The sequence below is a fragment of the Callorhinchus milii genome, unplaced genomic scaffold (genome assembly GCF_018977255.1).
Source record: "Callorhinchus milii isolate IMCB2004 unplaced genomic scaffold, IMCB_Cmil_1.0 Scaffold17, whole genome shotgun sequence".
In the NCBI taxonomy this organism is placed as follows: domain Eukaryota; kingdom Metazoa; phylum Chordata; class Chondrichthyes; order Chimaeriformes; family Callorhinchidae; genus Callorhinchus; species Callorhinchus milii.
In genome coordinates, this window is record NW_024704758.1 from 3,569,530 (window position 1) to 3,587,423 (window position 17,894).

A 17,894-nucleotide genomic window follows, 5' to 3' on the forward strand; every position below is an offset into this window, starting at 1 on the left:
CAAATCTACTCCATGCCACGTTTTGCCCACAAATCACAGGCTACTTAGCGTAGTGGAACCAAGATGTAATGAATTCGTGAATGAGGGTCTCGATGGCATGAAACTTGGATCTTCATATTACAGCTGATGACATGAGTGAGCACGCGCACGCACACACACACACACACACAAGGGACTCAGTGCGGGGCAAAGCTGTGTTAAAGAAAGTGGTCTTTATTGTTACATATTCACATAACAAGCACTTCAGAGACAGTTGAAAGCAGGCACCAGCGCGCACACAGCTCCAAATACAGAAGCCTTCATTAGCGCTGCTGGAACGAGGCAGCATGTTGGAGCAGGGTGATCGGAGCTTCATCAGGCTAGGAATCACCCCCGTCCCCGTCCGCAAGTGACCACACAACGCTCATCTCCCCCAAGCTCAGCGCAGACTGCTGTCTGGATAACATGTGTGCAGTCAGTCCACTGTATGGTGAGCTGCGGGCTGTGAGTGTAACCAGCTCTGGCTGGGCTTGTGCACAGGGCAGGAGGAAGCGTAGCCCACCCTGGTAGGTTTGAACTAAACCCAGGAAGATGTTGTTGCTTGCACAGAGACAACAACTTGCGTTTATATAGCGCCCTTTACGCGGGGCGGCGTCTCAGAGCACTTAACAGTGGCAGAGCCGAGACACTGCCCCGCGTGAAGGGGGCTATATAAATGCAGCCTAGAGGAATGCCAGCGGGCGATGACACACCACCTTACAGGGTGGCACAGGGGGCAGGGGCGGTGCATTAACTGGTTACTGGCCTGGCATCAGCAGGCTACTGTTACATTTCATTATTATACACATGATAAGCACTGGCCAGGCCAGCGAGACAGACAGCATTATATCATCATCAGTAAATCAGCTCTGGAACTGTGTCAGCGTGCTCCCCAACACAGCATTGTTCAATTATATAAAAAAAATCTCAGAAAGACATTCCCCTCCACTCCCCCCACCCCACTGGCAGTTTCCTCCGCGCGCCCCCCCACCCCCATCTCCCTCACTGAAGAATGGCTTCAAATCTGAATTGAGCTGGTAACTCACACCAGGCTTCACTGTGACACCTGGGCAGCAACTGATGCCCGTTCAGGAGATGAGGAGGCGTCAAAAACCAGCATAGGGTGGGGGTGGGCAATGCGATCCATTTCCCTTTCCCCGCACACTGTCCTTTGGTTAAACAGTTGCTGTTACATCGACTGTCAGTGTTGGTGAGGTCGGGGGTTGGGGGTTGGGCGAGGTGGGGGGGTATACAAAACATTGTGAGAAGCACCATCATTGAGGTTAGTTGGGAGGGGAGGGGTTATTTTATAAGTGGGTCGGGCTGTTCCACAACAAAGCTGCTTTTGCTGCTGTGCTGGGAGCCAGTTGAGGGCAGCGGCAGGCAGTGAGGTTAGTACACACTGCTGCTCCGGATCCCACAGCACAGGACCATGCTGAAAATCATCTCGAAAATCTGCAACAAGAAAGCCCCCACCGTGAGTGAGAGACATACCCCTGTCTATGCCCCCACCCACACCCCACCACTGCCATGCAGTCTCCACCCAACAGCTTGGCAACTCCCCACACACACCACCTGGCAACTACCCCCACCTCCCCTACCCCCCCATAGTCTAGGCGGCCATCCCCCATCTACACCCAGTCAGGGATGTGGGATAGGTCCTAAAGTTCCTACCATGATGATTGCGACGACGATGGCAGCGATCCCAATGATGTACAGCTTCCCAAAGAAAAGCTCGTTGATCTTCCTATGACAATCCTGTGGGTAAAGCGGGAAAACCAGAGTGACACACACACACCTCACAACACCCCAGTGACACACACACAATCTCACAACACTGAGTGACACACCTCACAACAATAAACACAATGGAGAGAGTGCAGGGTTAAAGGAAAGGGCTCCAGTGGCACGGACATAATGGAGAAAGAGGCCATGTGATTTATGTGTTTAAGATGACAACAAAAAGTGCCTTTCACATCAGGAGGATGCGAAGAGAATGGAAGGCTTGGAGAATAAATGGTGAGTAGGTGATGCGAGGACAAGAGAGTTTGAATGTAGGATTATACGTGAGTGTGAAAGAAAAGGTAGGAAGCTTATCTTCCTCTATGTCAGGATGTGGAATGAAATGCCAGGTGGCTAATGGAGCAGAGTTGATTGGGAGTATTTTAGAGGAATTATGTGAAGAAAGCCACATGTGAAGTAAGGTATTAATAATAATCCTTGTATTTGATACAGTGCATTATCATTTCTCAAAGCGCTTCACAGAATATACTGTAAAGTGTATTTTGCGCGTGAAACGCAGTAGTCAATTGCGCACCGCAATGTCCCTCAAACAGTCATGGATTGAGTGGACAAACTTATTTTTGAGGAATTATTATCCCCCAGAGAGCAATCCGGCAATTGCTCCCAACTGGGTTCCTACTTGCTGCTGGGGAAACAGAGACGTGAGGAGCAAGGAGACTTGCCTAAGGTCTCGTCCAGCCTGGGAATCGAACCCGGGTCGCCTTGCTTGTGAAGCGAGCGCTCTAACCACTACGCTACGGGACTCCACAAGTTGTGCTCCACAAGGGCCTTCCTACCTGCTCCCAGGATTCTGCCAGCCTGACACCAGAGGGCGCCCTCGAGCAGTGCGGGGAAAGCAGCCGAGCTCAGCCCCAGCGCTTTCAGCCGTACAGAACAGCCGGTAAATCCTTCCTGAGAGGATGGCAAAGTGCCTGAGCTGATGGACTGAAGTATTCACTCACCATACTCAATGTGGTGGGATCTCTCTTGGGGCAGGCGTCTGACCGGAACACACTGGTATCACAGCAGTCCAGCTAAAAGGGCCACAGCGAGGGTTAGAGTTAACAGCAGCCCAGCCTCACAACAGAGACCCCCACAATCCCACAAAACAACCGAGACACTCACCCCCCCCACCCCGAGACCCCCCACAAACACCCATGACACAACCCCCACCCAAGATACCCAGCGACTTCCCCCCTCACCCCACAAACGCTTGACATCCACTGACCCGACCTTCAACAACAAAATTAAATTTATAGTGCGCCTTTCACTTCGGGAGGACGTCCCAAGGCGCTGAACAATCAGGGATCAGGACCCGAGCATGGTGGAGGGGTGGGGTAGGGGTGAGGAAAGGCAGAGAGGTGGGAGGGCGACCGAAGGCACGATCGAAGAGGAGGATCTCGAGACTTTGAAGGAGGCGAGGGAGGAAGCGAGGCAAAGGGACTGTGGGATGGAGTTCCAGAGTGTGGGGGGCAAAGAGGCTGAAAGCCTTCCAACATGAACCACAAACATGATTGCCCCCCCCCTCCCACTCCCCGCATTCCCGTCCCTCGTCTTGGTCTGTGCACTCACCGCTTCGTGCATGGTGAGCAGCACGGCCTTGGCCCGGGCTCGGCGGTCTGACAACAGCATCGAGGTCTTATACGTGGTCAGCGAGGAGTCGTAGAAATCCTTCACCTGGTCCGAGATCTGAGAAAGGAGCAGAGCATCAATCAGAGTCAACCCTTCCAACTCTGAATCTACCCTCTGTCCCAACAACCGGAATATCCCAGAGCATTAACTGACCCCCTTCCCCCCACAACAGACACACTGCCCCCCCACACCCCCCCCAACATGAGCCACACTAAGTCCCCACTCCACACCGTCTAAAAAAGCCATACCAACATCTACCCCCAGTCCCTGCAGAGGAGGTGAATGAGTGCGGGACAGGGTGTGTGTGTGTGTGTGGGGAAGTGAGGCAAGCGTACCTCTTCTCTGTACACAAATCCCCAGATGCCAGCAGCCACTTCACAGGCAAACAGGATAATCAGGCAGATGAAGAACTGCAAGATAAGGCACACAGTCACTACATTAGATTAACTGGAAGAGGGATGATGAACAGTTTTTATAGGAGTATGCCCACAGCCACCCCTTTACTCTAAGGCTCACTGCACTTCTGGCCTGGGTATAACAGCAGCAGCATTACATTTTAGACAACTTTTAATCTTTATCAAAAAGGTCACAACAATAACCTGCATTTATATAGTGCCCCTCACGCAGGGTAGCGTCTCAGAGAGGAGCACAATGCCGAGCCAGGGAGGGAGGGGTGACTGTAGGCATAATCGAAGAGGAAGGGGGAAGGAGTGAGCAAGGTGGAGGGATCGAGGAAGAGCGTTCCAGTTTCGGAGCTTAATGGCTGAAAGCTCAGCCACCGATGGTGAAACGGAGGGCACGAGGGACAAGTAGGAGGCTGGAGCCAGTCGAGTGGTGGCAGCGGGTAGTAGGTTGGGAAGTAATCAGGTTGGAGAGGTAGGGAGGTGCCAGGGCATGAAGGGATTTGAAGATGAGTTTGAGGATCTTGAAATTGATCCATTCTCTCTCCCAGTGTCCAAAACAACAATCCCCCAGATTACAGGATTTTACAGTGGATAAAATGGCTGATGGGTTCACCTACAAACACACAGTCACTATACTCGACAGGACCAAAGACCTTGCAGTTTTACAGCTCATCTGTGAACATTCTCAAAGTGTAATTCCTGCCTAGTGTACTGACTGTTCAGTAATTATCTGTGGAGGGCTTCAAGCTGATTTGATGCTATGCGGCACTATAAAACCCACAGATAATGGAGGCAGAGGGTAAAAATGAGCCAGACCCACTGTCACTCAGCACGTACACGAGAGAATGTACTTCACTGGTTCGGCTCACTCCCAATGCAATCTTACTGCTGTTACATTTTTGACTTGCAAGGAGACAATGGGAGGATGGGCACAATAACAACCCGAATATATACAGCATTCTTCATATTACAAAATAGAATCGATTAGAATTGAAGTGAATGATGGAGGGAAACACGGGAGCGGATCTAGATCAGGGAAATGCCACAAATGATGAGCTAAGTAGCCGGGGGAAATGAGCAAAGCAGGCGTTCAGCCTCATAGATCATTACAAAAAAAGTGCAGAGTTTATCAAAAAGGCTAATGCATTGATCACAAGGGGCTGGAATGCAAAAGTCAACAAGTGGGGTTACAGCTTGTACAAAACACTGGTCAGACCCCATTTGGAGTTTTCTGTGCCGTTTTGAGTACCAAACCGTAGGAAGGATATATTGGCCTCAGAGAGTGTGCAATGTGGATTTACTAGAATGATTCCTCGTGTCAAGGGCCTAAATTAGGATGAAAGGATGGAAAAGTTTGAATTGAATTCTCTCGAGTTCGGGAAGTTCGAGTGGTGACCTGATCGAGGTGTTTAAAATTCTGAAGCGTTTGTCAAGCTGAATAACGATCATCTGTTTTAGTTGCTAAAACGAGAGAATTAAGGAATAGAGGTCATTGTTTTAAACTTGAGGCTAAACCGTTTAAAAGTGAAGTAAGGGAACATTTTTCACAGAGGGTGGTGTGACTGTGGAATTCACTCTCCCAGAGGGCACTGGAGGCAGAGTCACTTGAAGAATTTAAAAGGCAAATAGATAAATGTTTGATAGACACGGTATCGGGGATATGGAGAGAGGGCGGGAGTGGGAATGGAGTTGTGGGTCTGTCATGATCTTGTGTTGGGACAGGCTCGATGGGCCGAGTGCACACTCCTGTTCCTATGAGCTGGGGACAAATTTGGGACGAGGAGGTGAATATAAAAGTGGGAGGGGATGAACTCGGAGAAAGACACAGGGAAGGCAGATGGAATGTAAATGGAGAATGCAGGTTCCTGGAGAGAGAACTGTGATAGAAATAGAGGCTGGAAGGGTTGAGGAGGGAGGAGCAGGCTGGCACAGTGACAAGTGTGCCAGTGCAGCTGGTGTGGTGACACAGGGTACAATGCAGAGTCACGCAGTTTTGTTCTTACCGTGCCCAGCATGCACTGGGATTCTTGAATGGCTCCATAGCATCCGAGAAATCCCACTATCATCATCACCGCTCCCACACCAACCAGGATGTAGACTCCTGCGGGAGGAGAGAACAAGGTTACAGCAGATCCCACACGCTCTGGGACACACCTCAGGAAATCAAGGGATCTGCTATGAGGCGTCACGGGCTGAAACTCGGAAAGGGAGAGCGAACGGCCAGTTCAGGCTACATTATGTAACCCTACTTAGACAGTGGTTAATGTGTGCAGAGGCAGGAAACAATGTAGTTTCGATAGATAAGGCTTGAGAGATGGGGAACCCCCCCCCACTAAATATTGCAATGAAGAGAAAAACAACCACAAATTGGCTGGCTCGGTCCAACCACAAAACATACAGGCACACCAATTTACAATATATCTTGTGAAGCGCCTCGAGATGTCTCAACAACATAAGGCGCTCTACCAAATGCAAGAAATATTATTATCTCTTTAATGGCATTTACCACCCACATTCCTGGCACTCAGAGGCAGGTGGTCTCTAATGTAATATAATAATAATCCTTATATTTGAAACAGCGCCTTAACACGTCATTGAGACGTGTCAAAGCACTACACTTCATATTGGAAAGTGGATTGACTTTGTATTTTATGGGTGAAACACAGCAGCCAATTGCGCACAGCAATGTCCCACAAACAGCTGTGGATTTAGTGACTACTATTATTCCAGGAAAACGATCCACGAATCGATTAAACACCAGGTTCCTTCTTACTGCGTGGAGTAAGGAAACTTGTCTACGTTGTCACCCTGCCTGGAAATCGAACCCAAGTCTTGTCGCTTGTGAGCCGAGTGCGCTAACCACTATGTTACTGGACTCCACTAAGACTTGGAATCCACCTCGGATCCTGTAAAAAATGATTCAGTATTGGGAGTTTAAAGGACTTTGAGCATTAGAATTCCAACAATGGTGGTAGAGGGAGAGACTGCGACAAGGCACGGACTGTGCGAGTGGAGAGAATGTCACCACTGCACAGAGAAGAAGGGAGCAGTCACCAAGTTCTGTCACGCCACGGCAGGGTGTGTGGAGGACACAATAGACATGTGTTTGGATGCGGGGGAGCACAATAAACCTTTTGTAACGGGACACAATATCTCAGAGTCACAGGCACAATCAAAACACAAGCAATCTCAGTACTGTCCAGGGCTAGCTACCAGCTACTAGCCCCTCAGTGACAGCCCTTGGGTGTCAGGCTGCCTCAGTTGCTCATCTCTATAACAGAAGATAACAGATTCACGTTATACGTCACTGCATTGTTCGTCTTCAGATGAGACCTTAAACAAAAGCTCTGTCTGCTTTTACAGATATCTATAAGATATCTATCAATACCTTATGGTTCTATTGATCTGTGAGTTTCCTGCAGCGCTTCCCCCAGCACTGGACTCGAGCTCAGTTTAAGTTGATGCTCAAGGGCTGATTTATGGGCAAGAGCTACGAACGGAGCCAAACTGATATCTTGGTGCGATTCCAACACCTGGTGTTTGGACGTTAGCCAGAAGACAGGAAATTCCAGATAATCCCAGAGGCTGGGGAGAACTGGAGGAGCTGCAATGAGCCAGCAGAAAGCCAGAGCACAGGGTCTCTCCCGAATGTATTTGTGAGGTAACTGTAATGGTGTGTCAGGATTTGCTCTGTGTAGGACTACAGCCACACCAGCCTCTGTGGCTAAGTTTGGTGGAGCCAATGATTCACTAATTCCATGTGTGCCCTGGCTTGCAGGCTCGATTGGCAGTGAAGCACGCTGTGCTCTGAGCCCAGCTAGGGCTGCTTTCTTTAATGATTCCAAGCAAGTTATTTCAGGAACGAACGAACGCCTACTCAGCAAGTCAGCCAACACACAGCTGAATTTATTATACTTCCAACAACTAACGTGAAAATACCAGGCGCCAGAACCCAAAGCCTTGGCTCTCGCTAACCTGTTCTAAATATTTTCCGGCATTCCGTGAACAGGATGCGTCACTCTTGGGAGACTCCATAGCAACGGAAACTTCAATGCATATGTGAAACTCGAGTCTCACTCTTAAACACAGTAATGGGTTTCCACATGTGTCAGACACCCAGTTGACCAAAAACAATGCTCTATACGCCTTAATCCCAAATTCTCCACTTCTTTTTTGGGTAGTTAATTCCACATTCTCAAGGCTCTCTCGCCGAGTTTCAGATATCTCTGAAAGGCTGTCTGTTGAGTGGAGACCCAGTGCACAGCCAGTAAACGTAAGGGGAAGTAAGTCAGCCTCTACTCATTTGTCCTGAAAATCCTGTGACAATACAACCTGGGAGCTGAGGGTGGGGCTGAGAGAGCAGGATGCACAGTCCTGGGGCCCCAGGCGGAAGTGGCGGGGAGCTGGCTCTGACTGAGGCTGCTGGTTTCAGTCACACAGGAGAGGGAATGGAAGCGCAGGAGAACAACAATTTGCACTTATATAGCACTCTCCAGTCCGGGTGGTGTCTCAGAGCGCTTAACAATGGTGGAGCCCAAGGTTGAGCCAGGGAGAGAGGGAAAGTGACCGTGGGCTTGGTCGAAAAGGAAGGTCTTCAGATGCGACCTGAGGATGGGGAAGGAGGGGGCGAGGCGAAGGGGTTGAATGAGGGAGTTCCAAAGTTTTGGGGCGTAGTGGCTGAAGGCATGGCCACCAATGGTGGAGCGGAGGATTTGGGGGACGCGGAGGAGGCTGGACCCAGTAGAGCAGAGTCAGCGTATACTGCTGTGGGGAGAGAGGTTAGAGAGACAGGGAGGTGCCAAGGAATGGAGGGATTAAAACACTAGAGTGAGGATCCTGAAGTCGATCCGCTTTGTGACAGGGAGCCAGTAGAGTTTCACAAGGACTGGAGTAATCGGAGTACGAAGAACATGTAATGGATGGACAGTAATTCCCTATGACTTGCTTTGATAGTTTGGGTGTCCTATATCAAATGCAAAGTTTATTACTAATGCAGTGCAGAGTCTAGTGGACCAGATATGTGCCTACAGATATACTTGAAAACAGTACCCTGTGACTTGCTGTGACGTTATTGTGCTCTACATCAAAAGCACAGCATTAACCTGAAGATCAAATAATGAAGGAAGCAGTGAAGGAAGCCAAACCACGCACAAACAGCCAGGCAGCTATCTGCGTGCTTTCTAGTTGGCAAGTGACCCGTAATACGCTAAAACGGGGGTTGGTGGGTGCCTTGTGAGGGCGGGGGGGAGGAAACGGGGAGGGGGTGAGGGCCACAACAAATTTTAAAAATTCTAACATATTGAAATGGCTAAGAATGTTTGTGAAGGAGCACAGGACCTTTGGGAGGCCTGAATTGGCAGCCTGACCCAGGAAAAGTCCCTCCCCACCAAGTCCCCACCCACCACCAGTGTTGTGCTGAGCAGGGCTCAGATACAGGGCTGCCTTCACTCACACACTATTTTCCTCTCTCAGCACGGCTCCCTTGCTCAGACACAGCACAGAGTAAATACTTTCCACTTAATATAATTTCCTGTCCATATCTAAATGTGTATGCAACTGGGGGGGAAGGAGCAGAGACAGAAAGGTGCACGAGGAGCCAGTGATGCAATCCAATGTTTCCCGTAACAACTCCCAGCGGAGCCAGTGTCTGAATGAAGCTGGCTGTTTGGATAGGGAGGGAATGGGGAGATTCACAAGCCTCTGAGCCCATGATAAGCCCTCACTGGTGGCTGGAGCCGATCTTTTTCTGAGACCTTTAGGGAATAATAATCCTTGCAACTGTTATCGCCAGAACATCAAAACATCTCAGAGCGTCTCAGTGAATGGGTGGGATTTCGGGAGGTCTCAAGAGGGAATGAGTGGGGGAATTTAAACTGGTAATATTATTGTTTTGCATTGTACCATAATAAGCAAGCATTGAGCGATGCCAAGATCAATCTGACACACAAAAAACTGGACTTAAGAGCGCTTTTCATAGAAAGAAAAGCACTTTTAAGTCCATCTCAAAGAGATTCAGAGATTTATGTTGGTCGGCCGGCTATCTGACACACACAGAAACTCATCACTGTGCTTAAGAGTATCCAAACCAGTTAGATATTCCTATATCCCACTTACACATGGAAATTTCCCTGTGTCTGGAATGGAATGTGCACCCTCTCCCTGGAGGAAGCTTCTCTGTCTACTCATTTCCAGGGAGTAACGCTCTGAGACTCTACCTCACATGAAGTGCAATATATAAATGCAAGTTGTTGTTGTTGAGTATTAGGCACAGTTGGTGGGAGGCCAAGCTTGTGGTCTCCCACCAACCTGTGCCTAATATATGTGTTGGAGTAACTACTAGCTAGAGCCAAGTAGTGTGCCATTGAGAGCACTATCTGGCAAGCTACTTGTCCACTGTTAGGGCTTTAGCTTGCAGGGTTAATGGGAGCTGAGTGGGAAGAATCCCCAACCCCAGTGAGCCAGGCTGGTTGGTTTGACATCAGCCGAGCCTTGGAGTACTACAGACCCACACGGGTTCGGAACTGCCAGAGCCTTGATTTCAACCATTCGTTGCCTAGCCTGTCTTCCCAGAGTCAGTTCAGCTATACGCATACCCTAATTACCTTCCCCCTCTACCCCGATAAAAGAGGAAAGTCAATGAGGAGAGAAAAACAATGAAGCAGGGAGGGAGAGAGAGAGCAAGTGAGGAGGGGGGGAGGGCAAGAGAGGGGGTGGGTGGGTGGGGGGTGTGAATGGTGAATTCATGGCCCTGCATTGCGATGCTGCAAACACCAGTGGTTTGCGTGATCAGCTCTCAGCTCAATTCCCTTTTGTCTGTTATGAATTAATTGCTGGCAACAGAGGGGAACAGAACAGCACTCACAGAAGCTGGAGACAGCTCCACACAACCTCAAACACACAGAGGGGATGGGTCTCCGCTTGTGCTTTGATGAGAGCAGTGAGCAATGAAAACAGCCCTGCTCTGAGCGCTGTAAACAGGACATTCCTCACCGCCCCCAGCACAGCAGTTCTCCTTTACATTAATCCTTGCGCTTGATAGAACACCTATAATTATGAAATGTTTCAAAGTGTTTTAATAGGAATTCCGCAGTAGTGTGAGTGCCTTTGTGAACAAAGCAGCTAATTTGCGCACAGCTATGAAGTGAATGATTAATTTATCTGGAGAATTGTTGGCCAGGATACTAGGGGAAACTCTTCTCTTTCCCAACACTGTCCTGGGATCTTTAGCCTCTCTTGAAGAGGCTGACAGGACCTCAGTTCAACATTTGATCCAAAGGACCAAAAGATAGAAACTCCACTTTTCTTGCATAGTACAAAGCCTTTTAGCCCATTGTGCTCGAGTCATTGCTTCCTATTCATCTAAATCATCTATTTTTACAGCTCTCTCTCGTAGGATAAGGACCTCAGTACATTTGAGCACTGACATTTGAGGTGCTTATCCAGTTCCCTTTTAAATGATTTTATTAATCCAGCCTCAATAGCCATTTGTGGTGAGGAATTCCAAACAACAACAACAACCTCCCCCTGAAATTCTGACAATCCTGAGATTTCCTAACCCCAGTCCCTCCTCACCCACTGACCAAACTAAGGGATTGTTCGTTGGACTCCATCAGCTTGTAAACTCCAGCCCATAATTCCATTCCATTTGAGATTTTGAGTGGTCTTGGATGAAGAAAGCCCTTCAACCCACATCCCTCCTGAATACCCACGCAAGTAACATGTGCTGCTATTTACAAATGGATATTTTTGTGCGCCTGGAATGGAAATAGCACGCTGTCCCTGGATGGACGCATCCCTGCTTACCTTATTCCAGAGAGTTGGCAAAAGCCAAGATCCTAGAATGGGGTTATTTATTTCTAGGAGTGGGGGTGGTGGCTCAACGCACAGGAGCTAATGAACAGATAAAGGGAGCGAGGAATGAGTAGAGACCATGGGAGGAGTGGAGTCTCAGTGCCTTGGCTACCTGATGGGGACCGAATGAGGGTAGCTGAGACCCCTGAATAGCCCATGTTACAGGCTGTATCCTGTTGGCAGCTGAGATCAATCCCAGATAGGTCAGGACAAATCGCAGTGTCCTTCCTGAGCCCTTCCGGCCTATTTGTGTGCCAAAGTCTGGGACTGTGACCTCGCTGTTCCCCTGACATCCTGCATCCTGTTCAGGAAGAAGGCTCTTGTGGAGCATTTTGTTAACACTGCAGCAGGAAGCCTAGGGCTAGAGGCCTTTTATTTGGAAGTAGCAATGTCTTAAAGAGTTTGAGAAAGGCATCTCAACAGCCTCCACCCCTTCCCCTAAGAGGCCTCAACACAATCAGAGCTCCTCGCCAAGATCCTTCAGGCACTCCACCTCGGCTCCTCTTTCCCACTTTGAAATCCCTATTAAAGGCAAATCTCACTTTGTTTTTAGTCAAAACAGTCACTTCACTTGTCAGCAATTAAAATGTGAAATGCTTGAAGAAACATTTGTGATAAGGAGCTTATGAAAAGGCTTATTACAAAATGCAAATCATAAATAATTGTGATCAAAGACTATCTCTCAATCAATTTCTTCACTAAATACCCCTACAGTTCGCTCTCTTGAATGCGCTAACAATCTGCCTCCATGGGACTGACCATCCCATACCCCTGACCGAGTCCACCTTGTACAGATAGTTAACAAGTTACAGATATTATTAAGGTTCACGTGACCTACACCTTTTGGGATTCTAAAAACATCTCCCCTGAACGGAGCCTTCCCTGAGCCTCTCTTCATTACTCAGGTCATTTCTTCCCACTGTCAATCTATTTTTCCTACTCTGTACTCTTGCCAATGCCAAGGCTGGGAGACTTCCAGATAATGGAGAAAACAAGTTTACACAGTAACCAGGACTATACCCAGTAATCCAGGTGGGGTCAGACCACAGCCCAGTGGATGGTTGGTGGCACTTTCTGTGACTGATGCTCTATCCAGTTCGCTCTCTTTCCAGTCAGCTGCACACTAGAAAGAAAGTGCACATTCCATTCCAATGAACAGCTCTGGAATCTCTGGACAAGCAGCGGGAAAGCTTGCCGGACAGCATTGTCAATGGCAAGCTATGCGGTTTTAGCTGGTTAGACTTCACCAGTACCCCAACGCACACTCTGGGGTCCCCAAGCCTTGGCTCTTGCGAGGAATGAGTAGAGAGCATGGGAGGAGTGGAGTCTCAGTGCCTTGGTACCTGAAGGGGACAGATCGGGGGTAGCTGAGTCTCCTGAATAGCCCATGTTACAGGCTGTTGTCAGCTGAGACCATGGGAGGAGCATTTTCCGTAATTAGAAAGTAATAATTTCCGGAATTAGGTGAGCAGGATTCAGGGACAGAGTGCAAATTTCATTCTAACAATCTATCACTGGGATTTACATGTGTAGGTGGGATGTGTGGAATTCTCAATTTGGCATGAATACTCCTAAGCATGGTGATGGGTTTCCACATTTGTCGGATACGTGAATGACCAAAAAAAATTCTAAATGTTGCCTAACTGAGGTTTTAAATAATTTAACATTACTTTCCTACTTCTGTACTCTATTCCTCTGGATGTAAAGGCAAAGGATTGCTAGATCTTTTTGTCTCAACACACCATCATCTGTCTCGTCGCCAAAACAATGAATGGCATTTAAATACTGCCCTTCACGGAGGGCAGTGTCTTGGAGTACTTCACTTCTAGCAAAGGATTTGCAGTGGGGAACATGGCTTTTTTACGTAAACATTTCCGACAACATCCGGGTTGATCTTTCTGCCTTTCATATTTATCTTCCCAAACAACCAGACCCCAGCTGGGGCTCCCAGGTAATGGAGGAAACTACTTTATATAGAGTATACGACAACAAAGTCTGGGGCTTGAGATTGAGTCTGTCTAAACAACCTGCTTTGCTCTTCACATAAGTCACCTTGAAAGGTTTTATTTTAATAGCCATGGTCTGGCTCCCTCACATCAGCATTAACATTATTTTGGAATCAATCCTGAAGCCAACAGAGCTGTTCCATCATGGAATACTGGACCCAATGGTTATAAAGGTACCGAATGTGTTCAGGTGAGCGTTTCAGACATTCTTTCACTTCACAACACAACCATTTGTGGTGTGTAAATGTCTCAAGCGCATTCTTCCATTTTCCACGCCAGCTGTGTAAAGCGGGGGGGGGGGGGGGTGGGTGGTGACACCGGGAGTGGGTGTATGTTTGTCCTGGGTTCTTACCTACATAGAAGGTGGTGGGGGCAGCCCGGTTCTCGAGATGCAGCTCCAGAACGCTAGTTGTCTGGTGGTCATGTCGAAGCCAGAGAGCTACGCCCAGAACCACTCCTCCTGCAAGCTACCAGGGGAGAAAAACACACGTTACCCACTGCTCACCCAGCCCACACTAGCCCACTCCAAACCGCTAATTGCAAAAAAAAAAAATCCCTTGAACCTTAAATATTACCCCATTTGGTTGAAATGTAACAAAATGCTTTAGAGTTATTACTGCCAAGTGCAGTATTTATTTAGACAAAATTTATCTGGAGGATTGGTGGCCAGGATTGTGAGAAATTAACACTTCTTTTTCAATAGTGTCACAAGATCTTTAAAGTCCACCTGAACAGACAGTTGGGAGCAAGGATTAACGTCTCATCCGAAGCACAGCACCACCGACAAAGCAGCACTGGAGCTCCGCCAATACTGCCCTGGGGTGCCAGTCTAGATTGTGAGTTCAAAGTATCAAATATTGGACATTCAGACTTCTGATGCACAGGTAAAAGTGAGAGTGACTGACACCTGAGCATGAGCATCCCAGAGATTAACACAACTCCAACTTCCACAGCAGCTCAAACTAAAGCTTGGTTCAGATCCACACCCACTGGACAGACTTTACACTACAGTTAGATAACAGCACAAACACTATATTATTTCCAGTATGTTGCTGACCTGGGAGTGTGGACAGATAGGGTAGGGGGAGCTTTACTGTTTCTAACCTATGCCATTGCTGAGTGGACAGGGCAGAGGGAGTTTTAAATAAATAATCCTTATATTTGACATAACATAACAGCAAGGATGTCTCAAAGCAGTTCATAAGATTTACTGTAAATTGCGGTCACTGTACTTAACATGGCAGACAATTTGTGCATTGCAATGTGAATAAACAGCTACAAGTTAAATGTCTAATTTTATCTGGAGGATTGTTGATCAGGAACCAGAGCTGGATTGTAGCTCAGTAAAGGGCGAGCATGCTATCTCAGTGCTAGTGCAGCACCAAGCTGCTTAGAACAGGGAGAAGGTGAAGAGCGAAGGCTGGGCTAACAACAGAGTGATTCAGGCAAGCACCCAAGGTACAAGCCCCTCCCAGCCCATTTTGCCAGGGTCAGGGGCACATGCACATTTCTAGTAAATCCTTATTAAAGGGGAATCATTTCCAATCAACTTTGTTGAAGCTAAGGGGATTTACCAGTTCTGGTTCACTTTCTACCCAGATTCCTAAAACTCTCCACATTGCAAGAGAAACACCCCTAGTATGGCCCCCCCACCCTGTGCTCGTAAATCCTCATTTCCTTTGCTGAGCTGCTTGAGCATTGCTGTAAATCGCTGGATCTCAACAACAAGAGAAACAGGGGCTAACAGTAAGCCAATATGCACAACTGACTGTTGTGTTCCGCCCACAATTATACAGTTAATTCACTTTACAGTATAATCTGTGAAGCGCTTTGAGATGTCTCAAAGACGTGATAAGGCGCTATATCAAATGCAAGGATTATTATTATTTATAAACCCTCAAGCTGCTCTGTGTCAGGAAACAGGGAGAGAAGCTATTACTCCACTGGAACCAGACACTAACCTGCGTGACAGAGCGAGAGAGACTGTTATAGTGTCAGAGAGAGGGAGAGACTGGTTTTGTGTCAGAGAGAGGGAGAGACTATTATAGTGTCAGAGAGAGAGGGAGAGACTGTTATAGTGTCAGAGAGAGAGAGACTGTTATAGTGTCAGAGAGAGAGAGACTTTTATAGTGTCAGAGAGAGAGAGACTGTTATAGTGTCAGAGAGAGAGACTGTTATAGTGTCAGAGAGAGAGGGAGAGACTGTTATAGTGTCAGAGAGAGAGAGACTGTTATAGAGAGAGGGGGAGAGACTGTTATAGTGTCAGAGAGAGAGGGAGAGACTGTTACAGTGTCAGAGAGAGAGACTGTTACAGTGTCAGAGAGAGAGAGAGAGACTGTTATAGAGAGAGAGGGAGAGACTGTTACAGTGACAGAGAGAGAGGGAGAGACTGTTATAGTGTCAGAGAGAGAGGGAGAGACTGTTACAGTGACAGAGAGAGAGAGAGAGACTGTTATAGTGTCAGAGAGAGAGGGAGAGACTGTTACAGTGTCAGAGAGAGAGACTGTTATAGAGAGAGGGGGAGACACTGTTAAATGTCAGAGCGAGGGCTCGGGCTGTCGGGGTGAGGCGGGTGTCGGGGTGAGGCGGGTGTCGGGGTGAGGCCGGTGTCGGGGCGCTGTGAGGCGGGTGTCGGGGTGAGGCGGGTGTCGGGGTGAGGCGGGTGTCGGGGCGCTGTGAGGCGGGTGTCGGGGTGAGGCCGGTGTCGGGGTGAGGCGGGTGTCGGGGCGCTGTGAGGCGGGTGTCGGGGTGAGGCGGGTGTCGGGGTGAGGCGGGTGTCGGGGTGAGGCGGGTGTCGGGGCGCTGTGAGCGGCCACTTACCCAGAAGAGGAAGTTGAAGACGAAGAGCAGGTATTTGATGCACTTCATGCCGCCCTGAATTCCCATGGCTGTAGCTCTGGGTGTGTGGTGTCTGAGGCGCTGTGTGGCTGTGGCTGAAGTTCTGGCTGTGCAGCGGTCTCCTCACTGACTGACTGACTGACTGACTCCGGCCGCTCGCGACACCAACTGCTGCTGGCGACGCCGCGCGCAGCGACCATCCCGCCAAAACCAGCCCCGCCCCCAGCCAATCACAGCTCCTCCCGCCCTCAACCAATCACAGCTCCCCCGCCCTCAACCAATCACAGCTCCTCCCGCGCCCCAGCCAATCATAGCTCCTCCCGCCCTCAACCAATCGCAGCTCCTCCCGCCCCCCAGCCAATCATAGCTCCTCCCGCGCCCCAGCCAATCATAGCTCCTCCCGCCCTCAACCAACCGCAGCTCTTCTCGCCCTCCCAGCCAATCACAGCTCCTTTCCCCCCAGCCAATCGCAGCTCCTCCCGCCCTCAGCCAATCGCAGCTCCTCCCGTCCCCCCCCAGCCAATCACAGCTCCTCCCACCTCAGCCAATCCCAGCTCTTCCCGCCCCAAGCCAATAATAATAACAATAATCCTCGCATTTGATACAGCGCCTTATCACGTCTTCGAGACGCCTTAAAGCGCTTCACAGAATATGCTGTAAAGTGAAATGACTGTATATTTTGGGGGCGAAACGCGGCAGCCAATTGCGCACAGCAGTGCCCCACAAATGTCACTCCCTTATCATCAGTGCAATCACACTCAACCCAAGCCCAGCCAATCAGAGCCCGCCTCTTCACACCTTAGTTGGGTGCTTTGAGGCAGCCAATGGTGACACTCGATCCTGAGTCACTGCAATCCCCTGCCCACAACCCCTGCCCTGGCTCTGCCCACAACCCCTGCCCTGGCTCTGCCCACAGCCCTGCCCAGCCCACACCAAGTTGCCCAATGCCCACAGCCAATGTGTGGGACAAGTCAATCCCATCCCCCACCTTACCACACAGCTCAGTCAATACAAGCACAAGTATAGCCAATTCTGACACAGCGAGCGCTGCCCATATGGACCACAACCAACCCAAGCACAGTCAGGCCCTCTATGACACATTGCAAGCCAATCCTGGCCCCTCAGCGTGATCAGGCCATCCAAATCGCTGCCTCAGAATCTCCTCATCAGTCTTTATCAGATCTGCCTTCAGTGTAGTGAAGCGATGAGGCAGAGCATCTCATGAGACAGAAGGGATCCACATCTCATGTCACCCACCTGGCTTGTTGGGATAACAACTGCTTGATCCAGAAGCTCCAATAAAAATGCATCTGAGCCTACCCCCACCATGTGGAATGACGCCTTGGGAAAGACCTCTGCCTCA

At 49.2% G+C, this 17,894-nt stretch overlaps 1 protein-coding gene across 1 annotated transcript; it reads right to left on the reverse strand.

Moving 5' to 3' along the window:
* Positions 1-193: 193 nt before the first annotated feature.
* cd81a (CD81 molecule a) lies at positions 194-16,699 on the reverse strand. The gene is made up of 8 exons (XM_042341529.1): positions 16,514-16,699; positions 14,046-14,160; positions 5,840-5,937; positions 3,768-3,842; positions 3,373-3,489; positions 2,763-2,834; positions 1,693-1,776; positions 194-1,473 (listed from the first exon to the last, which is right to left on the reverse strand). Exons 1-8 carry the CDS (start codon positions 16,577-16,579, stop codon positions 1,411-1,413), a joined length of 690 nt encoding a protein of 229 aa, XP_042197463.1. The 5' UTR covers positions 16,580-16,699; the 3' UTR covers positions 194-1,410.
* Positions 16,700-17,894: the final 1,195 nt, after the last annotated feature.